The 19,840-nt window shown below is 41.2% G+C and overlaps 1 protein-coding gene across 1 annotated transcript in view; it reads left to right on the top strand.

The window, feature by feature from the left end:
* The window catches only part of MED24 (mediator complex subunit 24), a 122,932-nt gene extending 110,929 nt beyond the window's left edge, over window positions 1-12,003 (top strand). Inside the window, exons 24-26 of the mRNA XM_077459823.1 lie at window positions 4,549-4,629; window positions 8,335-8,483; window positions 11,646-12,003. Coding sequence (XP_077315949.1) covers window positions 4,549-4,629; window positions 8,335-8,483; window positions 11,646-11,762 — 347 coding nt within the window. The 3' untranslated portion in view covers window positions 11,763-12,003. The remainder of the gene's footprint in view (window positions 1-4,548; window positions 4,630-8,334; window positions 8,484-11,645) is intronic.
* The last annotated feature ends 7,837 nt before the right edge of the window (window positions 12,004-19,840 follow it).

Raw genomic sequence — 19,840 nt, 5'->3', positions numbered from 1 at the left:
CCTTTTTCGGTCATGAGCCTTCGACAGAAGCTGGTCGTTTGTCAGACCAGCTGCCATACACAAGGGCCGAATGTTGGCCGGTTTCTGTTTACGGACAGTTGCAAAAATGATGAATTTTTACAAACTGTTTGGAAATGTATTGAAAGTTGACAACCCTGGCAGTAATGGATGAGTAAGTGTGGAAAGGCGGCAGTGGGAATCCGTGATAGATCTGGTTGTGGATGTCAGTGGAGGAGGAGACAAGATAATGGTTCAGTGGTAAGGGAGAGAAGGTAATGGGGGTCAGTGATGGAGGAGTAAGAGTAAAGAGGTAGCAGTGGGAATCGGTGACAGATGGTTGGGAAGGAGAGGAGGCAGTGGATGTCAGTGGAGGAGGAGAGGAGGTAATGTGATCAGTAATGGTGGAATAAGGGTTGGTAGTTGACCGTGGGAGTCAGTGATAGATCAGTGGTGAGGGATGGAAAGTGATGGGAGGTGACAATGGGAATCAATGACAAGGGATAGAAAGTAATGGGAGGTGACAATGGGAATCAATGATAGATCAGTAAGAAGGGGGAGGAGGCAGTGGATGCCAGTGGAGGAAGGGAGGAGGCAATGAGGGGTAAGTGATGGAGGAGTAAAGGACAGTTGGCCATGTGATTTGGCAATTTGACCAGCTCTCCCCTAGTCTCTATTCATTAGGCAGAGAGAACTCTGTAAGATATCAACGCCATGGACTGCATTTTATGAATGGTCTGTAAAATGCAAGCCATATTATGGAGTAATACTGCAGAATATAATTGAAAATAGATGTTCACCGTCCGTTATAAAATGGCCGCTTAAAGTATCACTAAACCCACAAAGTAAAATCAATCTGTATATGCAGTAAAGCATGCTTATTATACTCACTGTGGAAGGCTGTTTGATCCGGTCTTGTTCCTCACCTTCTTCCACTGTCCTCAATTCATCTCCCGATAGAACAGAGTCTAAGGGCCAAACTTCAAATTCTCAGTTTGTTGTGTATTGCTAGAGAGTGTTTTTTTTTTTTGGGAGATTGTGATCAGCACAGTCCAGACAGAGGGTCGGGGTCCTGCAGCCTCATTGTACAGTCATAGAATGAAAATGCCTCCTACAAGCTTTAACCAGACACTGATTGAAGTCACAAAACTGCTGATGAAAAAAGGTATTTAGCAGTTTATATAAATTGTTATTGAATTTCCATGTTCTGTGTACTATGGGAGACCAGATTTAGTAAATGCAGGTTCTGGTTTTAGTAACACTTAAGCCCCATACACACTATCAGATTGTTTGCTGAGTTTTTCCTTCAGATTTACCAAAACCATGTAGTAGAAGGGCCTGTCTGATTACATACACATTGAAACTCCTAAGGTTTTACCTCATATTATATGGTTTTGGTAAATCTGAAGGAAAAACTCAGCAGACAATCTGATAGTGTGTATGGGGCTTTAGTTTGTCTCTACAGAGCTTGTGTGAATTCCACACCACTTTATATGTAGGAGCTACAGTCCAGCAGCCTACAAGTCCTTTTTTGCTGACCAGCAGGTCAACGAATATTGTATTGAAAGATTGATATGGTATGGAGTTGACGAATTTACCCCTTCCATCTTGTGCCTCCTTTTCTAGTTTTAAAAATGATTGAGCAGCTACTGTTTTTTTAATTCTACATTTTCTTATTTCTGCTCTGAGCAAATATGAACTTAAAAAAAAGCTTGATTTTAGGGATAAAATCATAGCTGCCTCTGTTTGCCCTGTGTAAGCTATGTTGTCACTCAGCATGATTCATTAAACGTTGTGAGCATATAAACTGAAATTCAGGGCAAATTGGTAAAAATCTGAATTTCTATTCGTCTGAGAGTTCTGCTTCAAGAGGCTTTTTTTACTGGTAGCTGCTAAAGGTTACTGCGCTTTGCACATCCAAACTATTTTGTGCTGTTATATTGTATTTTAAAATGACCGTATTTATCGGCGTATAACATGCACCACCAGTTTAAGAAGGAATTTTAAAGAAAAAAACTTTTAGGAGGGAAGTTTAAGGAAAAAAACGTATGTTTAAATGCCCATCAATGCAGCCTTGTCAGTGTCATTTGCAGCCTTCCATTGCAGCCTTGCATGTCATTTTTAGCCTTGCATTTAGCCTTGTCAGTCATTTTCAGCCTTGCATTTAGCCTTGTCAGTCATTTGCAGCCTTGCATTTAGCCTTGTCAGTCATTTGCAGCCTTGCATTTAGCCTTGTCAGTCATTTGCAGCCTTGCATTTAGCCTTGTCAGTCATTTGCAGCCTTGCATTTAGCCTTGCATGTCATTTGCAGCCTTGCATTTAGCCTTGCATGTCATTTGCAGCCTTGCATGTCATTTGCAGCCTTGCATTTAGCCTTGCATGTCATTTGCAGCCTTCCATTGCAGCCTTGCATGTCATTTGCAGCCTTCCATTGCAGCCTTGCATGTCATTTGCAGCCTTCCATTGCAGCCTTGCATGTCATTTGCAGCCTTGCCAGTTTCTTTTGCAGGCCTTCCGTTTAAAAATGGTACCGCCGAGATACAGAGTGAATGTCCTGTGTATCTCAGCGTCGCTTGGTAGCTCTCAGCTGTTTTTGGCTATTTTCGGCCGTTCTCTGCGGCTTTTGGCAGCTTCCAAAAGGTGCAGAGAACAGCTGAAAAGGCAGAGGAGCTGACAATCGGCAAGGGATCGGCATAAGGTGCGTGTTATACACCAATAAATACGGTACTTATAGTGTTCCTGTAGAAATATAGACAGTAGCACAAGACTAAACCGGGATAAAAGAGTACAAAATAATTTAATTTGTTGCTATTAAAAAAAAAAAAGTCATAAAACCAAAGTGTTTTAGGTTCATCAGGGCTACAAGAATAAGGAAAAAACAGTCATAATGATGATAAATGATTTCTAGATATGCATGACAGTGCCTTGCAAATGTATTCACCCCCCTTGGCATTTTTCATGTTTTGTTGCCTCACAACCTGGAATTAACATGGATTGTTTGAGGATTTGCATCATTTAATTTACAGAACATGCCCACAACTTTGAAGATGTGTTTTTTTTTTTTTGTTTTTTTTTATTGTGAAGCAAACAACAAATAGGACAAAATAACAGAAAAAGTCAATGTGCCTAACTATTCACCCCCCAAAGTCAATACTTTGTAGAGCCATCTTTTGCACCTATCACAGCTACAAGTCGCTTTGGATAAGTCTGAGCTTGCCACATCTTACCACTGGGATTTTTGCCCATTCCTCCTTGCAAAACTTCTCCAGCTCCTTCAAGTTAGATGGTTTGCGCTTGTGAACAGCAATGTTTGTCTGACCACAGATTTTCTATTGGATTGAGACTTTGACTAGGCCATTCCAACACATTTACATGTTTCCCCTTAAACTACTCAAGTGTTGCTTTAGCAGTGTGTTTGCGGTCATTGTCCTGCTGGCAGGTGAAACTCCGTCCTAGCTTCAAATCACACACAGAGTGGTACAGGTTTTGCTCAAGAATATCCCTGTATTTAGCACCATCCATCTTTCCCTCAACTCTGACCAGTTTCCCAGTCCCAACTGCTGAAAACATCCCCACAGCATGATGCTGCCACCACCATGTTTCACTGTGGGGATGGTGTTCTTTGGGTGATGTGATGTGTCAATTTCTGCTCATCAGACCAGAGCTTTCCACAAACTCAAAACGTTCCATTTTGTTTTTTGCTGAAAGTAATGTCTTTCTTCTGGCCACTCTGCCATAAACCCTAACTCTATGGAGCGTACGGTTTATTGTCGTCCTATGTACAGATACTCCAGTCTCTGCTGTGGAACTCTGCAGCTCCTCCAGGGTTACCTTAGGTCTCTGTGTTGCCTCTCTGATTAATGCCCTCCTTGCCCGGTCTATGAACTTTGGTGTGAGGACGTCTCTTGGCAGGTTTGCTGTTGTGCCATGTTCTTTCCATTTGGTTATAATAGATTTTATGGTGCTCCTAGGGATCATCAAAGATTTGGATATTTTTTTATAACCTAACCCTGACTTGTACTTCTCAACAACATTGTCCCTTACTTGTTTCCGAGAGTTCCTTGGTCTTCATGGCAGTGTTTGGTTAGTGGTGCCTCTTGTTTAGGTGTTGCAGCCTCTGGGGCCTTTTTTATCATTTCACTAATTATGTGACTTCTCAAGGTAATTGGTTGCACCAGCCTTTTTATGGGCTTCATAACAAAGGGGTGAATACATACGCACGTGCCGATTATCAGTTTTTTAAAATAGTTTTATGTATATATTTTTCTAACTTCACCAACTTAAACTATTGTGTTCTGATCCATCACATATAATTCGGATTAAAAAAAACATTGAACTAGAGGCTGTAATGTAGCAAAATAGGTAAAAAGCCAAGGGGGGTTAATACTTTTGCAAGGCACTGTATAATATAATCTAAAGAAGCAAGAAGTCATAGCTAGTACATTTTTTGGTTTTATTTTGCTTGTAAACCTGCTCCATTGGCCCATGACTGCATTTACTAAATGTGTTATTTTTGTAAAGTCACATAAAATGTCTGTTTTTCATTCACAGCTGAGCGTCCTATGAACAACTCTCTCTCCGCCTCGCAGATCCACAACATCAGTTCTAAAGAACCATTGAACAGAGTGCTTGGTAAGATCACACCTTTGGACATCTCCTTTCTATAGACCATTGTACAGCCGTGGCCAAAAGTTTTGAGAATGACACAAATATTAATTTTCACAAAGTCTGCTGCCTCAGTTTTTATGTTGGCAATTTGAATATATTCCAGAATGTTATGAAGAGTGATCAGATGAATTGCAAAAAGTCCCTATTTGCCATGAAAATGTATTTAATCCCCAAAAAACAAACATTTCAATTGCATTTCAGCACTGGAACATAAGGACCAGCTGACATCATGTCAGTGATTCTTTCATTAACACAGGTGTCAATGTTGACAAGGCTGGAAATCACTCTAATGCTGATTGAGTTAGAATAACAGACTAGAAGCTTTCAAAGGAAGGTGGTGCTTGAAATCATTGTTCTCCGAGGAAACGTGCAGTCATCATTACATTGCACAAAAGGGGGTTCACAGGCAAGGATATTGCTGCTACTAAGGTTGCACCTAAATAAAACATTTATCGAATCATAAAGAATTTCAAGGAGAGCGGTTCGATTGTTGTGAAGAAGGCTTCAGGGCACCCAAGAAAGTCCAGCAAGTGCCAGGACCATCTCCTACAGTTGATTTAGCTGTGGGATCAAGGCACCAACAGTGCAGAGCTTGCTCAGGAATGGCAGCAGGCAAGTTTGAGTGCATCTGCACACACAGTGAGTAGAAGACTTTTGGAGGATGGCCTGGTGTCGAACAAAAAAGCCACTTCTCTCCAGGAAAGACATTAGGGACAGACTGATATTCTGAAAAAGGTACAGGAATTGGACTGCTGAGGACTGGGGTAAAGTAATTTTCTTTGATGAATCCTCTTTCCGATTGTTTGAGGCATCTGCCAAAAAACCTTGTCTGGAGCGCTCTACCATCAGTCCTGTGTCATGATTCCAGAAGTAAAGTATCCTGAGACCAAGGGAGTGAGCTCACTCACAATTTTGCCTAAGAACACAGCCATGAACAAAAGAATGGTGCAAAAATACATCCTTCAAGAGCAATTTTTCCCAACCCTCCAAGAACAGTTTAGTGAGGAACAATGCCTTTTCCAGCATGATGGGGCACAATGCTATAAGGCAAAAGTGATAACTAAGTGGTTTGGGGAACAAAACGTTGACATTTTGGGTCCATGGCCAGGAAACTCCCCAGACCTTGATCCCATTGAGAACTTGTGTTCAAACCTCAAGAGGCGGTTAAAAAAAAAACCTTACACATTCTGACACACTCCAAACATTGATTTTGCAAGAATGGGCTGCCATCAGTCAGGATGTGGCCCAGAAGTTGATTGACAGCATGTCAGGGCGAATTGAAAAGAAAGGTCTTGAAAAGAAGGGTCAACGCTAGAAATAATGATTTTTTTGCATAAACTTAATGTAATTGTCAATGAAAGCCTTTAACACTTATATGTATACCACAGTAACATCTGACAAAAAGATCTTAAAACACAGCAGACTTTTTGAAAATTAATATGTCATTCTCAAAACTTTTAGCCATGGCTGTAGTGCTATAGTTGGTTACACCGTGATTTTTATAATTTACTATCAAATCAAGATGCAGGCCAGTGAAACGGGTTCACCCAAAGCTTATACTGATCTTGTTTCATATGCAGCACAAATAGCTTGGACCAATGTTAGTATGTATGTGTCAGACCTTTGCACAAACAACAAATGAAATTGTGGTGCAAACAAAGGCTGCATCATCCACATAAATTCCTAGATAAATGTGAAGATGTACTTGTGTAGCATAGGTAGTTCATAAAATGTTAACAAGGAGTTCATAAAAAATCCCATAGGAAAGGTGTTGTACTTCAGTATGCAGCACTACCTGAGACAGGAATAAATCTATGAAATTACAATACAAAGAAATACAAGGAGACGCCAGCTAAGTGCAGCATCTATGGGTTTATTATGAATAAAAAGCCAAATTCAAACTCACTCAAAGAGCTTCTCTGCACCCATGCATCATTGGATGGAAGCCATCTCCTGGAAAAGCTGTTTGTGACAGAATACAGCATGTGAAAAACCAAATCCAATGTTCCAGGAAGTGAGGAGAGCCACTGTGAGACACAGGGCAGGATGTGACGTCACACCTAGGGGAGGATGGTTGCTATGGTAACACATTTCTGAACTCCAATTGTCTCTTTTCTGAAACCAGTCATGGTTTGTGTGACATCACATGATGCCCTGTGTCCCATAGTGGCTCTTTCTGGAACATTGAACTTTGTTTCCTCACTCACATGCTGTTTTCCAAGGAGCGCCTTCCATCCAATGTGGCGTGGCATGGCTGCAGATAAGCTCTTCGATTTTAGATTTCTGTGAGTTTGCTTTTGGCGTTTTAATCTTAAGAAAATTAAGTCAAATGCTTCCTTTTACAGGTGACCTCTTGGCCAAAGGCAGCCTTGAGGCGACAGGGTCACTTTAGGAAAGTTAGTAATAATCTGCTTTCTTTGCCAGACTGCCCACGGTTTGCTTGCCATTGAGGCAGTATTACTTTAACTGCTTCCTGCATATGGTATAGTAAAATGATGGGAGCACTCTTGTTCTAGGAGGACATCATGTGATGCCCCCCCCCCCATTCTCGCAACGTACGCCTGGCAATTGATGGTGCATGGTGTCACTGGGACACAGCGCATCATCTACCACAGTAAAGATAATGTAGGCTCTTTACCATGTGATCAGCTGTGTCCAGTCACAGTGTAGACCGGAAATGCCGGTTATCGGTATTCCTCACCTCACGCTGACAGCGCGTGAGGAAAGGAGAACCGGTAACCAGCATTCTTCAGCTGGGACATCTGCAATGACAATCAGGGCTCTGATCATCAGTGTCCTGTTTATCAGTGCCCCACCAGTGCAGCCCCTCCAGTGTCGCTTGCCTGTGCCCTCCAGTGTCGCTTGCCTGTGCCCTCCAGTGTCGCTTGCCTGTGCCCTCCAGTGTCGCTTGCCTGTGCCCTCCAGTGTCGCTTGCCTGTGCCCTCCAGTGTCGCTTGTCTGTGCCCTCCAGTGTCGCTTGTCTGTGCCCTCCAGTGTCGCTTGTCTGTGCCCTCCAGTGTCGCATAACTGCGCAATTGTCAAAGTGCAACTGCACTGAAAATTGGCCTGGGCAGGAAGGGGGTGAAGGTGCCAAGTAGGCAAGTGATTAAAGATTTCTACTAAACATTGTTTTATTTATTTTTTCATTTAAATTATTGGCATTTTGTAATTTGTAGATAAAACTACAACCCTTTCTGCAGATTATAAACATGATAGTATTTTGACAACTACAACCTAATATATATGCAGACATTGAAATTTTGCCTATTATTTATGTTCTCACATTAGTATTTCATAGCTGAGCACACGTGAATCAGGAGAAAAAGCACAGTTGCTAGGATTCAAAGGGAATATTCTCTACCCTGTGCTCACATGGGTTGTGCTGGCAATTATGTAGCGGAAGGGATAGGCACAGGCACAGAAGTTTTGAATAGGTTGGCTACGGAAGAGCTGCCTATTTACTTTTTAACTAGTCTTTCCTAAAAAAAAAAAAAAAAAAAAAAGTATAATAAATCTGGAAATTATCTTTTTAAAACAGGATCCTGCTTTTTTGTTTAAACAGTACCTGCTTATATTTCATTAGTTTTACGTGTTAAATGTTCTCTGTTCCATTACTAAATAACTCATGGTCAACCACTCCTTTCTGAAAATACTTCTTCTTGCCTGCAGCCAACCTTTTCCTATTGATCTCGTCCATTCTGGGAGCGCGGACAGCTGGCTCCCACACCCAGTTTGTTCAGTGGTTTATGGAGGAGTGTGTGGAGAGCCTTGAGCCAGGAGGGAAAGGCGGGATCCTACAGTTTATGCCTTTCAGCATGGTGAGTGATTGGGACCCTTCTACAATTATTTACTGGTAAAAAGATAAAAGCTGTAAGTGCAATGTGCTGTCCTAACTGGCCTGCAATTCTCAGTGTTGAACCATGTTGCAAGTCTGATGATGTGACTTTGTGTATTAAACCGGCCATAGAGGAATCAAAATTAGTCTGGTTCAGCAGGGACCAGCTGAATTTTGATCCATGTATGGACAGGGAGGTTGTACAAAAGTCGACCTACCGATTGACTTTTGTGCAACCCCTCTGTCAGCATTTTCCCTGCTCGTTCAGCACTGCTGGGTTTATCCAACAGCGCTGATCAGCATGATGGCTGGAATACAGTAGCTCCGTGGGGAGGATTCCCCCATCCACATTGAATGTGTGGATGAGAAAATGGAGGAGTCATTTATTTTTTATTTTTTTCTACCCAACTGGGTGAACAAAAAAATGAACTAGTCTATGGGCTGCCTAATGAGTGCTTGGGAAATAGTAGGAGTGGAAGGAGGAACACAGAGTAGGGGTGGATGATAAAAATGGGCACCTATTCCCAGATCCTGCTGTCCTTTCCACATTCTGCCTCTGCTTGTTAAGCACCAGGGTAACCATTCTTTTAAAAATGTCTTTCCCCTAAGGTGTACTGCTAGCTTCCAGGCTTCTTATAGTCTGGGTTAAATACACTGCGCATCCAACATTGGTAGAGAAAATACACATTTGTTTAATCCTAAATCCATTGGAAAGAATTCAATTTAATTTTTTTTTTTTTCAAATATAAACTTTATTCAATTCCAAGGGGGAGGGTCCCCACAATACAGTTAAGGGAGGGTCCAATATCATGGTTATAAAATCCAAATATAACATTTATGGCAATTACCGCTAAATCATACTGCGCTATACATATTCACATGAGATAGCAAACCAGGTATCAGTTCTTATTTGGAACTATGCCCTCCATCTTACATTCCCTTATAGATAGCAGGGGTCAGGGCCCCCTACCCCTAGTTCCTCCATTTTTTCCCCATAACGATATAAGAGGAGTGCTAAAGTAGGGATGGGGGGAGCATGAGGGAGACTCCAGGTTATGGGTTTGGTACAGTTGGCAAGGTGTTCTGTGTCTGTAGAAGTCATCGTCCCTCAGCAGAATAGAGAAAGACAAGCCATTTGTCCCAGGTCTTCTTATAGGTCTCTTGCCTATTTTGTGCCGTGAGGAATAAATCCTCCATTTTCCTCACCTCCTCTACTTTCCACAACCAGTGTGAGATGCGTTGTTTACTGATAAAATCTAAGTATAAACTAAAACATAGAACCAATTAAAAAAAGATTTAAAGACAAATTCTATGTTGAAGGCAAAACAGTGGCAGAAATAGAATTTTGATACGTATATGAATATAATTTTTCATATTTGTATATATTGTTGTGTTGTGACCCAATAAGCTTTTATTTACACACACACTCTCTGCCTTGAAGAAGTTATCATATCCCTTGAAATTTTCCACATTTTGTCATCTTGCAACCAAAAACATAAATGTATTTTATGTGATAGACCAACACAAAGTGGCACATAATTTTCAAGTGGAAGAAAAACGATATAATGGTTTTCACATTTTTTTCCAAATAAGTATATGAAAAGTATTGCGTGCATTTGTATTCAGTCCCCTGAGTCAATACTTGGTAGAACCACCTTTCGCTGCAAGTCTTTTTGGGGATGTCTCTACCAGCTTTGCACATCTAGAGAGTGACTTTTGCCCATTCTTTGCAAAATAGCTCAAACTCTGTCAGATTGGATGGAGAGATTTTCAATTGGATTTAGGTCTGGACTTTGACTGGGCCATTCTATACACGAATATGCTTTGATCTAAACCATTCCATTATAGCTCTGGCTGTATTTTTAGGGTTGTTGTCCTGCTGGAAGATGAACCTCTGCCCCAGTCAAGTTTTTTGCAGACTCTAACAGGTTTTCTTCTAAGATTGCCCTGTATTTGGCTCCATCCATCTTCCCATCAAATCTGATCAGCTTCTCTGTCCCCGCTAAAGAAAAGCATCCCCACAACACAATGCAGCCCCTACCATGTTTCACAGTGTGGATGGTGTGTTCAGGGTGATGTGCAGTGTTCGTTTTCCTGCCACACAATAACATTTTGCTTCTAGGCCAAAAAGTTAAATTTTGGTCTCATCTGACCAGAGCACCTTCTTCCGCATGTTTGCTGTGTCCCCCACATGGCTTCTCACAAACGGCAAAATGGACTTATGCCTTTCTTTCAACAATTGCTTTCTTCATGCCAGTCTTCTATAAAGGCCAGATTTGTGGAGGGCACGACTAATCGTTGTCCTGTGGACGGATTCTCCCACCTGAGCTGTGGATCTCTGCAGCTCCTCCAGAGTTACAATGGGCCTCTTGGATGCTTCTCTGATTAATGCTCTCCTTGCCCGGCCTGTCAGTTTAGGTGCACGGCCATGTCTTGGCAGGTTTGCAGTTGTGTCATACTCTTTCCATTTTCCAATGATGGATTGAACAGTGCTCCGTGAGATGTTTAAAGCTTGGGATATTTTTTTTTATAACCTAACCCTGCTTTAAACTTTACAACTTTACCCCTGACCTGTCTGGCGTGTTCCTTGGCCTTTATGATGCTGTTTGTTCACTGAGGTTCTTTAACAAACCTCTGAGGGCTTCACAGAACAGTTATATTTATACTGAGATTAAGTTACACACAGGTGGACTATATTTAAGAATTAGGTGACTTCTGAAGGCAATTGGTCAGACTAGATTTTAGTTAGGAGTATCAGAGTAAAGGGGGCTGAATATAAATGCACACCACACTTTTCAGATATTTTCTTGTGAAAAAAATTTGAAAACCATTTATCATTTTCCTTCATTTTCTTTCCACTTCAGAATTATGTGGCACTTTGTGTTGGTCTATCACATAAAATCCTGATAAAATATATTTACATTTTTGGTTGTAACATGACAAAATGTGGAAAATTTCAAGGGGTATGAATACTTTTTAAAGGCAGTGTGTGTGTGTGTATATGTATGTGTATATGTGTGTATATATACACACACACCTAACGGAGAATCTAACCCTCCCCCTCTGTACAAAACTAGAAAACAAATGTATTATTAAATGACAAGGTTATTTGATTTCATGTTTGGTTTATCTTCTGTCTTTAAAGGTATCGGAGTTGGTTAAAGTCTCCACCTTATCAAGCCCTAAAATTGTGTTGGCGATCACAGATCTGACACTCCCTCTTGGAAGAAGAATTGCTGCCAAAGCTCTCACCGCTCTATGACACTTCTGTCTAATGGACATTTTCTCTGTTCTGAGGATTGCCTAATCCAGGCTCAACCACCAGACTTGTCAGACATTTTTTATATGTTTATTTAATGTTGCTATGGGTTTCTGATTGTAAAAACTATGCCCCAATGTTCATTGATGGTAATTGTAAAAAAAATAGAAGGGTACAGTATGTAATCTATCCAGGATTCCTGGGATTTTTTATTGTTTTGGATAAACGGAAAACACTTGTTTGATGTGGCTGTCTTTTTTTTGTATGTTCTTCACCGACAACTTATTGTTTTTTAAAAGATCCAAATCAGAGCGATGTAGACACCGCTCCAGGTTGGTCCACCAAATTCTAGCCCCACTTTCCCATAAACAGGTGTTGGTCCAGTTCACATCCTTGAAATGTAGACAAGATGAGGTGGATGACCACACACTATTAAACAGCAAATCCAACAACATTATTGAAGAAAGAGTGTGTGTGTATATGTATATATATATATATATATATATATATATATATAATACATACATATATACACAAACACCTATCTATAAAGATATATATAGATTCATAAAATCTCCCCAATGGGACACAGATGGCCAAAATGAAAGAAAAAATATTTAAAAGTCGGTGCTTAACCACTTGCTGACCGCCGCACGACGATATACGTCGACAGAATGGCACGGGCAGGCATATGGGCGTATATATACGTCCCTGCCTTCCCGCGGGTGGGGGGCCCGATCGGGCCCCCCCCCCCCCCCCCCGGTGCCTGCGGCGGTCGGTATTCGTTCGGGAGCGATCCAGGATGAGGGGGCGGCCATTCATTCATGGCCACCCCCTCGCGATCGCTCCCGACGAATGGAAATGCTCCGTGACATCACTTCCTCTCCTGTAATGTAAACACAGGAGAGTAAGTGATGTAATCTCTCCTCCATGTCGGTATTTTTCGTTCCGGCACCGAGAAAAGAGGATCGGTGAGTTGCACCAACACGACACTACAGAGTAGAACATGCCAGGCACACTCACACCCCCCCTTCACCCCCCCGATCACCCCCCCAATTACCCCTGCCCCCCCCCCAGTCACAGTGACACCAATTGCATTTTTTTTTTTTTGCATTGGTGTCATTTGTGACTGTAATAACTGTTAGGGCAGTTAGGGTTAGCCCCCTTTAGTTCTAATGTACCCCCCTAACCCCCCCAATAAAGGTTTAACCCCGTGATCACCCCCCATCGCCAGTATCACTAAGGCTGGGTTCACATTGCAGCGGTTTATGAGAACGAATGTGATTCGCACCGCACTGCAGTGCAAATCACATCCGATCTCTGTGCGATTCGAGTTCAGCCATACAGATAGTATGGCTGAATTCGCTCCGCACCCGCCGCAAATTCGCACGGAACCCTTTTTTTGGTCCGCAGCAGAATCGGATCGCATGGGTGTTCACACCATGCGATCCGAGTTTGCAGATCGCACTGCGATATGCGAACTGATCTGGGGGTGTCATTAACATTTCACTGACACTCCCAGCAGTTCGCATAGGGCAGTGTGAACTGCCGCCGGGAGGCATGCGATGCGGGAACCCGCCGCGGATTTGTGGCGTTCCTGCATCGCTCCAGTGTGAACCCAGCCTAATAAGCGATCGTTTTTCTGATCGCTGTATTGGTGTCACAGGTGACGCTAGTTAGGCAGGTAGGTATTTAGGTTCGCCGCAGCTTTTTATAGCGCCAGGGACCCCCATATACTACCGCATAAAGCCCCCTGATTGCCCCCTAGTTAACCCTTTCACCAGTGATCACCATATAACTGTTACAGGTGACGCTGGTTGGTTAGTTATTTTTTTATAGTTTCAGGGCACCCGCCATTTATTACCTAGTCTCTCTAGTGTACCCCTAAATTTAGGGGTGTCTACTTTCCAAAATGGGGTCATTTGGGGGGGGTTTGTGCCATCTTGGCATTTTATGGCCTTCAAAATGTAACGCCCTTAGAAAGCCTGAAGGCGGTGCTTGGTTTTCGGGGCCCCGTACACGGCTAGGCTCCCAAAAAGTCCCACATATGTGGTATCCCCGTACTCAGGAGAAGCAGCAGAATTTATTTTGGGGTGTCATTTCACATATGCCCATGGCATGCGTGAGCAATATATCATTTAGTGACAACTTTGTGAAAAAAAAAAAAAGTTTGTAATTTTCCCGCAACTTGTGGCAAAATATAAAATATTCCATGGACTCAACATGCCTCTCAGCAAATAGCTTGGGGTGTCTACTTTCTAAAATGGGGTCATTTGTGGGGGTTTTGTGCCATCTTGGCATTTTATGGCCTTCAAAACTGTAATAGGTAGTGAGGAGTGAAGTCAAATATTTATGCCCTTAGAAAACCTGAAGGCGGTTCTTGGCTTTCGGGGCCCCGTACGCGGCTAGACTCCCAAAAAATCCCACACATGTATCCCCGTACTCAGGAGAAGCAGTAGAATTTATTTTGGGGTGTCATTTCACATATGCCCATGGCATGTGTGAGCAATATATCATTTAGTGACAACTTTGTGTAAAAAAAATAAATAAATTTTTTTGTCATTATTCAATCGCTTGAGGCAAAAAAATTAAATATTCAATGGGCTCAACATGCCACTTATCAATTTCCTTAGGGGGTCTACTTTCCAAAATGGGGTCATTTGGGGGGGTTTTGTACTGTCCTGCCATTTTAGCACCTCAAGAAATGAGATAGGCAGTCGTAAACTAAAAGCTGCGTAAATTCCAGAAAACGTACCTTAGTTAGTAGATGTGACAACTTTTGCGCAAACCAATAAATATACAATTATTGACTTTTTTTTTTTACCAAAGACATGTGGCTGAATACATTTTGGCCTAAATGTATGACTAAAATTGAGTTTATTGGATTTTTCTAATAACAAAAAGTAGAAAATATCATTTTTTTTCAAAATTTGCGGTCTTTTTACGTTTATATCGCAAAAAATAAAAATCGCAGAGGCAATCAAATACCATCAAAAGAAAGCTCTATTTGTGGGAAGAAAAGGACGCAAATTTTGTTTGGGTACAACATTGCATGACCGCGCAATTACCAGTTAAAGCAGCGCAGTGCCAAATTGTAAAAAGACCTCTGGTCATTGACCAGCAAAATGGTCCGGTCTGAAAGTGGTTAAATACTTGCATGTTCCGAAAATTCCAAAATTGTAAGTGTCACTAAACACACATCATAAAAAAAAATATTAATAAATGGTGTATTACCGTATTTGCCGGCGTATAAGACGACCCGGCATATAAGACGACCCCCTAAAAACCTGCACAGTTAAAATGTTTTGCCCGTACTCACCGTTTAAGACGACCCCCCATTCCGAGGCTTCCGACGCTTCATATCCCTCTTCTTCGTTCTTGCTGGAGCCATTTCCTTCTTCCTGGTGCTGGAGCTAATCACGGCGAGCAATGTATTCTATTAATGAATACAAAGCCTGCTGGGATTGGCGGAGGCTGTTACATCATCAGCCCGCGCCTCACTCTCAAAGCCAATCGGAGCAGGCTACTGTGTGTAGCCTGCTCGGATTGGCAGAGATTGCTACTCCAATCCGAGCAGGCTCTGTATTCATTTGAATACATCGCTCACTGGGATTGGTTCAGTGGTATATACTGTATGTAGCCGAAGCTACATACAGTATTACCGGACATCTAGAAGGCATCCCAGCAGCTGACCCGGCGTATAAGACGACCCCTCCTTTTTAAGAAAAAAAGGAGAGGAAATCTGCGCTACAGTGTGTACTTAACGAAAAAAAGTGTGATGCAGCAGTTCTTATATATACCCAAAGTGTAATATACATATAGAGACAAAGAAAAAAAGGAAGAGAACTGCGCAATCCCCAATATTTCTATTAGGATTTAAACCAAACTACCTTAAACAGGTGTATCTTGTGATCTATAACTCTAACACACCAAACTTATGGCTAAATAAACCAAAAACATTACTTATAATTATATACAGTGAATATATATATGTTCCCTCATAGGCTATGAACCAAAAAGGAAAAAGACATGTGTAATTCAAAAAAAGGCATATGAAGTAAACTCAAACGGTTCTCAAACTATATGTGATAACATAAAGTCCATAAACAGTCCAACTGGAGAGCCACCCTGTGTGGAAAGGATCTATTCAATCGTAAAGCTTATCGATCAGCGTGAAGCAAAACCAGGTGCACCTCAACCAGACAAGTAATAATAGCCCCTTACCAGATGTCCCGGTAGGGAGCGCGTATTCACAAAATGGGTCTGCAGATGGATCAAACTTGAGCCCTCCAAATGGAACACTCCCGTAAGGCAGGTTTAGGAGATACACCAGTCATAAACCGTCAAGCATGGGAAGACGCTGTTTGAAGCGGGACTCAGATGTATGGCATTGTAGAGTCAAGGAGGGTTCACCATAGGGAGGAAAAAGAGCGCTCCAAATAGTGTAAAATCATTTATTAAAACGAATATAAAAAACAAGAGATGCACTTACAAACATGAAAGAACATCGGGCATATCATCAAACTGGGCAAGCGTCGGCCGATCGCGAACACCAATCGATATCCCTTCTAGTACCGGTTCACATGAGGCAAGTAAGCGTGTCACGACCCCTCCTTTTTGCTCAGTTTTTTTAAGTGTAAAAGGTCGTCTTATACGCCGGAAAATACGGTATATGCTGTTCATACTCACTCTATAGTCACTATGAGATTAGTTTTCTGTATTCTGCAAAAAACTTGGTTGATCCTGTTGCTCTCCATCTCCACCTTCTGTTCATGTCCCCCAATTCAGCTAGGGTTTTTGGAGCTGTAGTGGCAGCTCTGCACATGCTCAATTTTCAGTGAGTTTCTACGTTGAACGTTTCCTTCCGATCACATCTGAGCAGCTCATGTGGCTATAGAGTCACACATGTCGGAATATACACAGTGGTAAATGACAGCCACTAACCATCTAAACACAATGGGGTGGGTTATCACATTTAGATCGATGAAGGCTTCACCTCCCTTTTTTTTTAAGACACAGGCTGGAGGGGCGTGACACAGCCTGAGATTGCCTTAAATCTGCCCACACCGTGTTCTTTCCGCAAAATAATAAAGATTTGATTTCAGATATATAATTTTGTATGACGATTTAAATCCATTTATTTATTTTTTACTCTCTTTTTTTTTTTTTTTTTTAAACTACTTGTATTCCAATGGCCACCGGCGACATGCTCCCTCTGATTGGACCTGCTGATCATTTGAGGCAGACTGCCGTTCTGTGACAAGGGAAGGCAGTGATCTTGTGTGTCTCTCTGTCTTCCCACAGTAAATGCGCCCCCCACACAGTAACCAAGCACTCCCTAGGAACACATTCAACCCTTTGATCGCCCCTGTTAACCCCTTCCCCGCCACTGTCATTACTGCAGTAATGACAGTGCTTTTTATTTTAGCACTGATCAATGTATTAGTGTCACTGGTCCCCAAAAAGTGTTAAAAGCATCAGATGTCCGATTTATCTGCCGCAATATCGCAGTCTTTGCTATAAGTGACTGATCGCCGACATTACTAGTACAAAATAAGTAAAAATTCCAATAGATATGCCATCGTTTGTAGACGCTATTCATTTTGCGCAGACCAATCAATACGCTTATTGGGATTTTTTTTTTACCTGAAATATTTAGCAGAATACATATTGCCCTAAATTGACGAAGAAATTAGATGTTTTTATTTTTTTACTGGGTATTTTCTTATAGCAGAAAGTTAAAAAAAAAATCAAAATTGTCGGTCTTTTTTTGTTTATAGCGCAAAAAAAAAAAAAAACAATCGCAGAGGTGATCAAATGGTACCAAAAGAAAATTCTATTTGTGGGAAAAAAACGACATACGTTTTATTTGGGGACAGTAGACATGACCGCGCAATTGTCAGTTAAAGCAATGCAGTGCTGTATTGCAAAAAATTGCCTGGTCGGGGGGGGGGGGGGGGGGTAAATCTTCCGGAGCTGAGGCGTTTACTGTGCAGAAAACATTTCCTATCTTTCCCCTTTTCAAAAATGGGGCTCATCTCTGCCTAGCATTGCATCATTTTCGGTTTGGAAATGACACAATGCTAGAAGCGGAGGCTGCCCATTGACTCCTGGGATTGATTACAGTGGTAATCCCAGAATCCATGGGAAACAGGAAATGACATACCTTGCCGCATTGAGGATGGACGGAAGTGGAAAGATTTTCACAAACAAAAGGTACTACATTACCAAAAAAAATAAAAAAATTTAGGAAACAAACATGACGAAGGGATCAACAAATTTGGCCGTACGTGTAAATTAGGATGGAACTCCGCTTTGACAATGACCTAGGGAGAGACCGTGCTGCTCCCCAATAGATACAGTACAGGAAGTGATGGTTGTCGTAATAGGACAGAAAGTGTTTTACTGGCAGGATCACCGGGTGAAAATAAAGAGCAGATGACAGAGATTGTAATGTATGTTCAGCATTATGATAAACCCCAGGAACATCAGAAGTGTAGACAGAATAAGCACTTTCTGATCTCATCGTCTTTTTTTTTTTTTTTTTTTTTTTTATCGTTTCTGTATATTTTTTTGCATTGGCAATTTTTTTTATTTTTTTAGATTATTATTATACTGCAACATTTATTTAGCGGCAACAGTTTGCGCAGCAATTTACAATGTAAAAGGAGACAATGCACCAACAGTACAATTCTAAACATCCTTTCTTTATCCCCCCAAAAAAAGACGACCTGTCTGGATGTCATTACATTAACAGGAATCCACAAGATTTTACCCTAAATCTATAGAAAAGTATGGCAGTACTGGCAGTGTACGGTATGTATGCTGTATAGATAAATAATTTCCATGTTTATTCCACTTTGGTTACATGTTCCTGGGAAAGCTTCCAAATAACCTCAAATGTCCATCATCTGCTGTAGGATTTACTTACTGCAGATACGTAGTTTATTTGTCTTTTAGTAATGTGATGGGGGATTTTTTTTTGTTTGTATAGTACTGTTACAACCCATATACTTTGTTTTCCTGCAATAAAACACTTACATTTTACTGCCTGGAAATGCCTTTCAAGTGGAAATCCCATTAATTCCTATGTAGCCACAACTGTTTATCGTTAGGAGGGATATTTCCTTTTACTGTACTAAATACCTCTTCTTATTCATCAAATGTCCCTTTATTAGCTCTGGTATAGTTATTTGCATTACTAAATGTTCTAATTAACTGGTAAAGAGAACCTGTGACCAGGTGACTCTTTTTAACCACTTGAGCCCTAGAAGGATTTGCCCCCTTTTCCACTTGACCACTGGGCACTTAAACCCCCTTCCTAACCAGGCCAATTTTCAGCTTTTGGCGCTCTCACATTTTGAATGACAATTACTCAGTCATGCAACACTGTACCTATATGAAATTTTTGTCCTTTTTTTTCACACAAATAGAGCTTTCTTTTGGTGGTATTTAATCACCGCTGGGTTTTTTATTTTTTGTGCTATAAAAGAAAAAAGACAGAAAATTCTGTAAAAAAAAAAAAAAAAATAATGCATTTTTCCTTGTTTGTTATAAACTTTTGCAAATTAGTAATTTTTCTTCATATATTTTGGCCAAAATTTATACCGCTACATATCTTTGGTAAAAAATAACCCAAATCGGTGTATATTATTTGGTCTTTGTGAAAGTTATAGAGTCCACAAGCTATGGTGCCAATCTCTGAAAATTGATCACACCTGAAGTACTGACTGTCTCATTTCTTGAGACCCTAACAAGCCAGGAAAGTACAAATATCCCCCAAATGACCCCTTTTTAGTAGTAGACCTTCCAAGGTACTTGGAGGCATGGCGAGTTTTTTGAAGTTGTAATTTTTCCCACAATTCTTTGCAAAATCAAGATTTTTTTTCTTTTTTTCACAAAATTGTCATATTATCAGGTTATTTCTCACACACAGCATATGCATAACACAAATTACACCCCAAAACACATTCTGCTACTCCTTCTGAGTATGGCGATACCACATGTGTGAGACTTTTACACAGCCTGGCCACATACAGAGGCCCAACATGCAGGGAGCACCATCAGGTGTTTTACACATA

Source organism: Lithobates pipiens, unplaced genomic scaffold, assembly GCF_037356315.1.
Source record: "Lithobates pipiens isolate NorthernLeopardFrog02 unplaced genomic scaffold, aLitPip1_a1.2 Scaffold_28, whole genome shotgun sequence".
NCBI classification, from domain to species: domain Eukaryota; kingdom Metazoa; phylum Chordata; class Amphibia; order Anura; family Ranidae; genus Lithobates; species Lithobates pipiens.
This window is presented reverse-complemented; position numbering and strand designations above follow the sequence as displayed.